Below are 10,914 nucleotides of genomic sequence, written 5' to 3'. Positions count from 1 at the left end.
GAATTATGGCGACTCAGCGTGTGTCTCGACACTCCTGATTTTGTCTTGCTCTCACAGTTGTTGCTAGTTCTCCTCTCCTCTCAATATCGTTTTGCGCTGTTAATTCCTCACTTTCTCATCGTCTCTGTGCTGCTCCTGTCTCATCTCATTTGTAATTTCTCACATTCATTCTCTCCCCTTGACCCCTATATCACCTTCCCTGTATTCACTCACTTCACCCAGCCCTTCCCTTTTTTTTAATCCACAATCGTTATTTCGTAGAATTGCTACCATTTCTTTTCTTTTTTTTCTTCATCGCCATCTTCTCATTTTTATCCTCCATCTCTGAATCAGTTTTTTTTTGTACATCAGCTAGAGCCTTGCCTTCACCATGCCTGCCATAGTCAACCTCCTTTTCAACGTGGTCTCCACCAACACCACCATCTCATTCACCGTGGTGCTGCCCCTGGTCAGCCTGGTTTCTCTGCTGGTGGGGGTTGGGGGTCACCTCCTGCTGTGGCTGGTGCTGGTGAGGAACCCCCGCAGTCGCTCCAAGCCGGGCTCCGTGCTGCTCCTCAACCTCAGCCTGGCGGACCTGGGCGCCCTGCTCACTCTGCCGTGCGTCCTCCTCAGTGCCAGCTTCCGGGACTGGCAGCTAGGGGGCGGGACCTGCGTCCTCCTGGGGTTCATGACCTCCGTGACCGTGGGGGGGGAAATCTTCAGCCTGGCGGCGCTGTCAGTGCTGAGGTATCGTATCGTTGCGCCGCAGACGAGACTGCCTACAAGCCTCACACAAGTGTGAGTATGCGTGTCTTAAAAAAATCATTATCTTTACTTATCGTTCTATAAAAGCAACAATGAATTGATCCTCACTGGTGCACCAAGATATGCGCATTCATCCACAGTTGAAAATACAATTTCACTTGTTTCTGTTTTAGGAAATGATTTGAGCTTTTCAAACTCAACACATGGTTATGGCTTTAACGGTTCTACAGATAGAAATGGGATTGTAACCCAATAAACAAGACGACTATCTCAAACAGTCACTTCGGTGGTCCTCTCCTTTTGTCGGCATGCATGAGAATAATGCTGGAGTCAATTTCTTAACTACAACCCAGTGGCAGTAAAGAGGAGGCTTAAATCAAATGTGCCAACGCGGAGCCGAACCGTGAGCATATATCACAGGTCAGAGCCGACTTTAAAGGTCAACGCTATAACAAATTGTTGGCTCCCATCAAATTATAATGTCGCTATCCTTCCCATCAGACCCGAGTCTACGGTTTCTTTCAGAGTTGACCTATTACGAGCACATCCTGCACAACAAAATACTCCCGTGCTCTGCTCTCTTCCACAGGTCGTGCACCGTTGTGGCCATTTGGCTGGTCTCAGTAACCATGGCACTGCCCAAGGTCACCTACATCGACTTTGATGGGGCCTGCACGTGGGCAGTGAGCCGCGACGAGTGGCTGTCCTTCCTGGTTCCCGCTTTCCTGGTTTATTACGTGGCCCCTCTCTTCTGCATCGCCGTCAACTGTGGACTCATCATCTCCCACCTCCACGGCTGCAGGAGCACTCTGGCCGCCCACCGGCGCAACAAGAAGGCCACCGCCCTGCTCATCGCTTCAACGCTGGTGTTCGCGATCAGCTGGCTGCCATATTATGCACTTGAGTTTGTCAATGTCATGTCCCCTTATGTCAGCTCGGCAGCTTCCCCCATCAGCACGCCACATCTCTCGTTCACCTCTCCCGCGCCGAGTGAGGCAACCGCGACGAGGGTGTCCCTGCTGTGGGAGGTGGCGTCCCTGGCGGCCATTTTGCTGGTGTGCCTGGCTCCGTGCTGGAACCCGCCGCTCTACTTCCTGTTGTCGCGTCCGGCCGTGCGTCAGCTGCGGGCTCTGCTGCCGTCCTTCTTTCAGAAGCACTTGGGGAAAACCCATGTGCAGCGCTGGCGTATTGCTCCTGCTCCTCCCACAGGCCTGTCACGCCCTCAGCCTCCCGCACGCTCACTTACTCCCCAAACTCCGACACTCTGGCTGACTCAGTAAAGTTAGTACACATGGCTGCGCTCACTTGCATATATCCCCGTGGCTTACTATTCATATTTCACATGAAAAAACACATAAACTGTATCTAAGTGGACGTCGTCATCGTGATGCCACCCATTGCTTTGTGGGCTGCCTTGAGTTCGGCATTTTGGCCGTCGCCTTCTTTTCTTTCTTTTTTTAACTAGTGAACGGAAGTGACCATATTTTGACTGCAGAGGAGTGACGTAAAGACGCCTTATACATCTGTGGTAGCGAAGACGACCCTTTAATCACAAGGTACCCCCGCCCTAAAGCATACCCTGCTCTATTTGACTCTAAATGGACCATCACTTACTAAATATACATGCTGCATTGAAGAAGACTTGAAACTAAAGATTGAGACATAAACTCATGTTTACAATGTTTACTGAGGGAATAAATCAAGAGAGTCATTTTTTCATAGACTTCTATACAATCTGACTTGTTTTTTTGCAACCAAAGGAGTCGCCCCCTGATGGACAGCACAGAGAATGCAAGTTGAAGGCACTTTGGCATTGGCTTTACTTGTCAGAACCGGAGGTTGCTGCCTTCATAAAAACACTGTACGTCCAAATGCATGAGTCACACCATGCTTTGTATACAGATTATATTGTGTTTGTTTGGGTGCGTGTACAGTCATAGCCACATCCTCAAGATTACAGTAAATGTGAAAAAGGCTCCAGGCAACAGCATGTCAGCCTTTCCGATAGACGGCAGAGTATCATAAACAGAATGCATTAAGTGCCATAAAACCACAGGGTTTATATTCGCCAACGGAATGCCAGAGTCACTCAGCAACTCGCCGTCCGGGCAGTACGAGGCTCGCAGCAGAGGAGAGCCTCCGATCTAAAACCAAGTGAAGGGGGGATTTTTAAAGGAATTTACAAACGAGTTCCTGGTAATGTCAAAGCACTCATCACCATTTACAAATCCAGGTCACTGAACTAAAAGACACGTCCCGACGTGTGAACTGAACCTGCCATCTTAACAGCCCTGTCCAGGACTGAAGGACGTCTGCTGAGCCCACACTGGCCATCCAATTCCCTACGGAGCTTTTAAACAACCATCCCCAAACTGCAATAAAAAAAGAGCATCTGATAAGTATGACAAATAGCATACGCACAATATGAAAAGAGAATAGGAGATTGTGAAAAGCGATGTAACCTCATGAACCTATTTCTAAGCCGCCTGACAGAACAAAACACTGGGGACATGAGGAGGGCCCTGTAAAGCTCTCGGTGGCCACACCATCTATATTCAATGTAATCTAAATAACCTTGTGAAAAGGGCCCTCTTTGACTGATTGGAAGAATGGTAGAAGCGGTGTTTCGCTCTGAGCTTGAATGCGGGGAAGTGCTTATTAAATTGGGATTTGACACAAAGGATCACATCAGAACATCAGCACGGGAAAATGACTTCTTACCAAGTGCCCATCTGCTTGGTTTAATATCACCATGTAAAGGGCACGGCGGGCTCTGGCTTTGTTTGACAAATTGAGGATGAGTAATTGGATTGTTTTGTTTGCAAGCTATTCATATTGAGAGATGTGAAGCAGTGATTTTAATTAATTGTCAAGTTGGACTCACTTGAGCTGAAGAAGATGGAAATTGCTTGATTTAAAAAATAAAAATCTGAAACATGCACTGACACAAAAAGCAAATACTAAAGCAATGCTTTAGTATCTCGGGAAATGCGCTTTCTTGATGAGAAATTGACATCCCTCTCAAGTCTGTCTGCTAAATATTAAGCTACAGCCAGTAGACCGTTAGCTTAGCTTAGCATGAATCTGCAACCTGTTGGGAAACAGCTAGACTCTCTAGTTCTCCAATTCAGTGGTTCTCAAATGGGGGTACGTGTACCCCTGGGGGTACGTGAAGGCACTCCAGGTGGTACGTGAGATCACAAATATATATATATAAAAAATTAGCATCCATTTAAAAATCCTTTAAAAATGTTTTTTGAATAAATATTCAATAAAATATAAGTGTAAGTTCATGAAGATAATTGTATATTTTAAATCAGACACTGATGGCACAGCACTGTGTATTACATCTTTTTTTCAACCAAAAATGATTTTGCACTGGTTAGGGGTTACTTGGCAGAAAGAATATTTCACAGGGGGTACAAAGTGATATCGTCGTTATTAAGTGTTTGTATAATTCTTAAAAAGAAGAAGGAAAAATTGAAAATAATTAACAGATTGCAGTTTCACAGGTGGGTTGTAGGCCGGACCTGTCTGTGTCTCCGTTGTGAAGTGTATAACTTTAGTGGAACACCTGTGTAAGTAATAGGAAGACACATTCACCACAGCGAATAGTCATTCTTCATTATTTCATTCCATCAGAGAGCAAAAAGCAATGACAGGCATGTGACTGTAATAAACACATGAAGCAATCTCTGACCTTGCGATGGTCATCTTATTGACTGCCATAAATTGCACCTCTGTTGCCTCTTGACCTCCTGACATCCTAACACAGCCCAATGACAGACCGCAGACGGCTCCTGCATCGATACCGTCTTGGCGGCTAATGAGAGCACTTATCTCCGTCATCTGTCTGCCGCTGTGATCCTCTCGCACAGTGCAAAGCACCGGCGCGCTCTGATGTCCTGATGAGACTCAATTAAGTCTGCAGATTAGGGAAATCTTAAAATATAAGTCACGCTCAGCAGGCCCGTAGAGAGGATCCTTGCCATTTCCATTCTCACTGTGCTCACTGAGCCCTCTCGCTTGTCTGCGGGCCTATTGTAGTTTTGGAAGAAGAAAAAAAAATAACAGTGAGATCAGCCGGCTGCAAAGTGAGAGAGGAAACTAATATGCAAGACATTTAGATGGGGCATTTTGGAGAGGTATTGATTGTTTGAGTGAGACAGCAAGAGAGAATCCTCACCCCTTAAGAGGACGTTGGATCATTCACTGCCATTGAACACTGTTTAAATCCCACAGGGAGGATCTGTTTAATACAAAGAGCTATAGTGATATAATGGTGATTCACAAATGGGCCTTTGGCTATCCAGCATGTTTACAAGGCAGGATGGACTCTCTGCTCTTCTCAGCAATATGCCGACTATGTGTCAATTTGGAAGCAAGCAGGAGGAACACATTATGCTTTTTCATATGCTATTTCTGACTTTCCATGCATGCATTTCCAGAATGCATGTTTATTAATCATTTCTGAATGCGTCTTTCATCTGACTCCATTTTTAGTTTTGTTCAAGAAGAAGATATTTAAGATATTTAGAGGCGATCTTGAGACCCCCGAACCTGATTTTCTCCGCCCCTGGCTGCGCCTAGATATCCTGTCCATGAAAGTCACGAACAGGACCGGTGAACCCACCGGGAACCTGTCTGACTTATTACCGAGGATACGAACACAGCTCCTACTGCAGGCGTACAGAGACCGGATGGCCCGTACTCCTGCAGCACCCCCCACAAAAACCCCAGAGGGACCCGGTCAAAAACCTTCTCCAAGTTCACAAAGCACATGTAGACTGGTTGGGCAAACTCCCAGGACCCCTCCAGTAGTCTTGCGAGGGTAAAGAGCTGGTCCACTGGTCCACTGGTCCACCCTGGCATACGCTTTCCCCGAGAGGCTGAGTAGTGTGATACCATGATAGTTCGAGCACACTCTTCGGTCCCCTTCTTGAAGATGGGTGCAACCACCCCCAAGTCTTCAGGCGCTGCCCCCTCTCCAGGGGACATGTTGACCGGGTTTAGGAGTTCCTCAAAGTGCTCTTTCCACCGCCCGACGATATCCCCCGTCCGAGTCAGCGGTCTACCTCCTGCACCAGCTCTGGCTCTTTCCCCGCTAGCGAGGTGAAGTTCCACGTCTCTAGAGCTAGTCTATGCTGCCAGCGATCGGTCCGCCCAGGCCCCTTGCCAGACCCGCCGCCCGGTCTACATAGCACCCGACCCCAATGCCTCTCCCTGCGGGTGGTGAGTCCAAAGGGTGGCTGGTCCAGGATCTTTATTTGAGCAACAAGAACAACCAAATAAAAGAAAGGTTTGACTTTTACTTAGCTTTGTGAACAGTGGTACAACATGTATTAGCAATTATTTGGAGCATTATGTCTGTCCACCTCATGAATAGGTCTAATATTCAGCTCTTTTAGCTTTGTTTTGGTCTCCACCAACATCAACGTCCTGCTAAATGCTCCTGTTTGCTGCCTAATCACAAACTTTCTGTCTGCCATTACTGAAGCAAAAGAAATTGCTTCAGTAATGTAGCTTCCAACCCCTCTAAGTTTTAAGAGTTAAAAATGTATGACTTTCTTTTTTGAGGTTTTAATTATATGTAGCTGTTTTTGAAATAACAAAACATAGAATTTGCCGTGAGCTAAAGAAAGAGTTGGTAATGCTGGTGCTTGTACATCCTAACACAACGCTATGATATTCTACAGTGGCAAAGAAGATCTTTTTTTTTTTGCTGATTACTGCTAACGGCTGTTTGTTCTCCGCCAGACGTTCCCAGTTCACCCTCACTACACGTTTGGGCTTGCCAGGTCTTTCTAGCCGACTCCCCCGCCATCTGATCCAACTCACCACCAGGTGGTGATCAGTTGACAGCTCTGCTCCTCTCTTCACCCGAGTGTCCAAGACATACGGCCGCAGAGCACTTCCGGACAGGACAAACAACAAACAACAGAAAAGAATCCATCACAAAATAATTAAGGTTGACAAAAACATCATGTAGAGATTGGGAAGATATTGTTTGACAATAACTACTGATTGATTATAAACTTGAAAAGTCTGATACAAATACAGCAACGTTGTCAACACACAGCTGTGATTTTGGTCAAGAAAAACAAATCTCGTTTTATGAATTTGTCATTGTACAATGAGGCTTCAAAAACATTACATTAATGCTAAAATTACTTATGGGTGACAATGTTATTAAAGTCCTATTTACTGTATATGGTTTGATAACATAGATGGGCGATTGTAAAACCTTAAAGGCTTTAAAATCATAGTGAGCGGACTGTGTCAAAAGAAGTTGAAGTAATAATAATAATAATAGTGATAACAATAACAATGTCATATTTCAATATCCTCCCGGACAGGATCCTCCTGTCCGGGAGGTCTTCAACTCCCACCTCCGGAAGAACTTCTCACAAATCCCGAGGGAGGCTGGGGACAACCCGAGAACCCGGTGGTGGACACGGGGGGTGAGGGAAGCCGTCAAACTGAAGAAGGAGGCCTTTCGGGCCTGGCTGACCCAGGGGTCTCCGGAAGCAGCTGACGGGTACCGGCAGGCCAGAAGGGCTGCAGCTGCGATGGTCGCGGATGCTAAAACTCGGGCATGGGAGGAGTTCGGGGAGGCCATGGAGAAGGACTTTTGGTTGGCCTCAAGGAAGTCCTGGCAAACCATCCGACGGCTCAGGAAGGGAAAGCAGGGCCTACCCCAGGCTGTTCTCAGCGGGGGGCGGAGGGGGGGAACTGCTGACCCGGACTGGGGACATCGTCGGGCGGTGGAAAGAGCACTTTGAGGAACTCCTAAACCCGGCTAACATGTCCCCCGGAGAGGGGGCAGCGCCGGAAGTCTTTGGGGTGGTTTCTCCCATATCCCTGGCAGAGGTCGCTAAGGTAGTCAAAAAGCTCCTTGGTGGCAAGGCGCCAGGGGTGGATGAGATCCGCCCTGAGATGCTGAAAGCGCTGGACATTGTTGGGCTGTCTTGGTTGACACGCCTTTTCAGTGTCGCATGGGGGTCGGGAACAGTGCCCATGGACTGGCAGACCGGGGTGGTGGTTCCCATCTTCAAGAAGGGGGACCGGAGAGTGTGCTCAAACTATCGTGGCATCACACTGCTCAGCCTCCCGGGAAAAGCTTATGCCAGGGTGCTGGAAAGGAGGCTCCGACCGCTTGTCGAACCTCAGATTCAAGACGAGCAGTGCGGATTCCGTCCCGGTCGTGGAACAGTGGACCAGCTCTTTACCCTTGCAAGACTACTGGAGGGGTCCTGGGAGTTTGCCCAACCAGTCTACATGTGCTTTGTGGACTTGGAGAAGGCTTTCGACCGGGTCCCTCGGGGGTTTTTGTGGGGGGTGCTGCGGGAGTATGGGGTGCCGGACCCGTTGGCACGGGCTATCCGGTCTTTGTACGCCTGCAGTAGAAGCTGTGTTCGTATCCTCGGTAATAAGTCAGACACGTTCCCGGTGGGTGTTGGCCTCCGCCAGGGCTGCCCTTTATCACCGGTCCTGTTCGTGACCTTCATGGACAGGATATCTAGGCGCAGCCAGGGGGCGGAGAAGATCTGGTTCGGGAGTCTCGGGATCGCCTCTCTGCTGTTCGCGGATGATGTGGTCCTGTTTGCCTCCTCGGACTGTGACCTCCAGCATTCACTGGGGCGTTTTGCAGCCGAGTGTGAAGCGGCAGGGATGAGAGTTAGCGCCTCCAAATCTGAGGCCATGGTGCTCTGCCGGAAACCGGTGGATTGCTCCCTCCAGGTGGGGACAAACTGCCTACCCCAAGCGAAGGAGTTCAAGTATCTCGGGGTCTTGTTCACGAGTGAGGGTAAGGTGGAGCGGGAGATCGACAGACGGATCGGTGCGGCTGCAGCAATAAAACAGGCTGTACCGGTCCGTCCTGGTGAAGAGGGAGCTGAGCCGGAAGGCAAAGCTCTCCATTTACTGGTCGGTCTATGTTCCAACCCTCACCTATGGTCACGAACTCTGGGTCGTGACCAAAAGAACGAGATCTCGAATACAAGCGGCCGAAATGAGCTTCCTCCGCAGGGTGGCCGGGCTCACCCTTAGAGATAGGGTAAGGAGCTCGGACATCAGGAGGGAGCTTGGAGTCGAGTCGCTGCTCCTTCGTGTCGAAAGGAGTCAGCTGAGGTGGTTCGGGCATCTAGTCAGGATGCCTCCTGGACGCCTCCCATTAGAGGTTTTCCAGGCACGTCCAACTGGTAGGAGACCCCGGGGAAGACCGAGGACACGCTGGAGGGATTATATCTCCCGGCTGGCCTTGGTACGCCTCGGGATCCCCCAGAATGAGCTGGAAAGTGTTGCGGGTGAGAGGGAAGCCTGGGTCGGCCTGCTGAACCTGCTGCCACCGCGACCCGACCCCGGATAAGCGGCTGATAATGGATGGATGGATGGATGGATGGCTGTTTGTTCTCCTCGTGTAATGTAACATAATGTGACCATAGATGGTGCTTTTTGGCTCAGAAAAATGCGTTCCTAAATGAAACTATGAAAGAATACATTCAGCATCTATGGTCACCAAAGTTAGCTCCGAATAAATGCAAGTGATTTATGGCTTCAGGATGCTGGCTATAAAAGGCAAAAACCCTCTTTATGAAGGACTTTGTTTGAAGGAATGACGTATGGTAGAAAAGGGAGATGACAAGGTGATAAGAGTTTGCAGAAGGCAACAGAAAGCATTATAAACTGAGATGTTTAAGGGTAGGCAGGCAAAGCCTTGGCTTGGAGACTAAAAACATTAAAAACGTTCCAGCATCGACAACAAGGACATTACTAAAAGCAACATCCGTCACTGACGATCGGGAAGCTGTTGTTGTTGTGCTTCTGTGCTTTTGAGCCTTTTTTTCATGAGCAAATCAGCTTACAATATAAAGTGAGCCATAACTCTTAAAAACAGGAACAGAGGAGTAAATTGGTGTGCGATTGGATCAGGGGAGGTTCCAACTCTGGGACAAAATGTGACTCGATGCTAGAAAACCAACCTATTTTTAGGCCTCGAAAATTGCATACCCAAACTAAGAATGGTGTATCTCTGCAACCACTAGGGCAATTTGAATAATGTTGGTGTTGTAATAAAGGTACACATGTGAGATCTTGTTCAGATGTGTAAATATCAGTCTATATGTTACTGGTTAAGAGTAAATGAAGATGGCACACAGCAAAAATTAAAAGGTTTCAGGTCCGCCTGAAAAAAAGCACTTTCAGGATGATTATTTCTTTGAAATGATGCAGCTGTAAGGTCTAACTCTAATGCTACATTCACACCAAAAGTGTTGCAAATATTCGCGCCGCGTTTACGTCAGTTAACTGGCTTGACAATAAAGCTGTGTTCACACCAAATGCGTTGCTAATGTTACTCGCGCCTGAAAGGGGCCGTGGCTTATCTTCGTAAAAACAGTTACCGTTTCTGCCATTCACCATGGAAATAACCAATAGTTCTGCTTTATACTTTCCACATACGAATCATCCAAATTCCACATACGTCGGAACATCAAACTTCATCGTGTCTGGGTTCATAATATTATTCGTAGTCCCACAAGAGCGTCTGAATGACGGTCGCTTGCAGCGCTACTTGAGGCGGAGCAGCAGCAGTTTGATTCAGCAACGGCAGGACGCCGGATATGACGGGCGGAGCTTCTCAACGTTGATTGGCTTAGCAAAAATTTGCTTTTTTAAAAAGGTTAAGGGATTTTTTATTTTGCACATATTTGACAGATATGATCTAGTGTTGTTGGTTTCGTGAATACGTTTAACCAATGGATTTTCCACTGAGAGTGATAACATTTTATGAGCTGATGACTCCAGCTCCCACACATTACCCAACTGTTTTAACAAATGGATTAGTAGACCTCGTGACAAGAAAACTGCTCTTCACGAGTAAACTTAAATTCTTAATGAAGCTTATTCTCTCTCATTTGAGGTCGATACAAAAAATATTTTAAAACTCCCTAAAAAGACTTCCCTCTGCCTCCCTCTGGCGGCCACGTCACCCCACAGCGACAAAAGAAGAAAATAAAAACTGATCCCCAATCGTCACAACCTGAAAGAAACACACCGGGAAAAGCCCTGACCGGTGAGACCGAGGCTCTTATTGTGAAGGAACCGGCGCACCGGAGCTGGGTGAACTGAAACCAGGAGCACTGGTCTACCCTCGCCATCCCCCATCCATCC

At 47.8% G+C, this 10,914-nt stretch overlaps 1 protein-coding gene across 1 annotated transcript; it reads left to right on the top strand.

Annotated features, from left to right (window-relative positions):
• Positions 1 to 370: 370 nt before the first annotated feature.
• LOC306746563 (somatostatin receptor type 5) lies at positions 371 to 2,024 on the top strand (the record flags this gene model as incomplete). The annotated part of the gene is made up of 2 exons (XM_079229490.1): positions 371 to 777; positions 1,334 to 2,024. The coding sequence occupies 2 exons, from the start codon at positions 371 to 373 to the stop codon at positions 2,022 to 2,024; spliced, it is 1,098 nt and encodes a 365-aa protein (XP_079085616.1).
• Between the last annotated feature and the right edge of the window lie 8,890 nt (positions 2,025 to 10,914).

The sequence above is a fragment of the Taurulus bubalis genome (genome assembly GCF_910589615.1).
Source record: "Taurulus bubalis genome assembly, chromosome: 1".
Lineage (NCBI taxonomy): Eukaryota > Metazoa > Chordata > Actinopteri > Perciformes > Cottidae > Taurulus > Taurulus bubalis.
The sequence above is the reverse complement of the archived record's forward strand: the minus strand, read 5'-3'. Positions and strand labels throughout refer to the sequence as shown.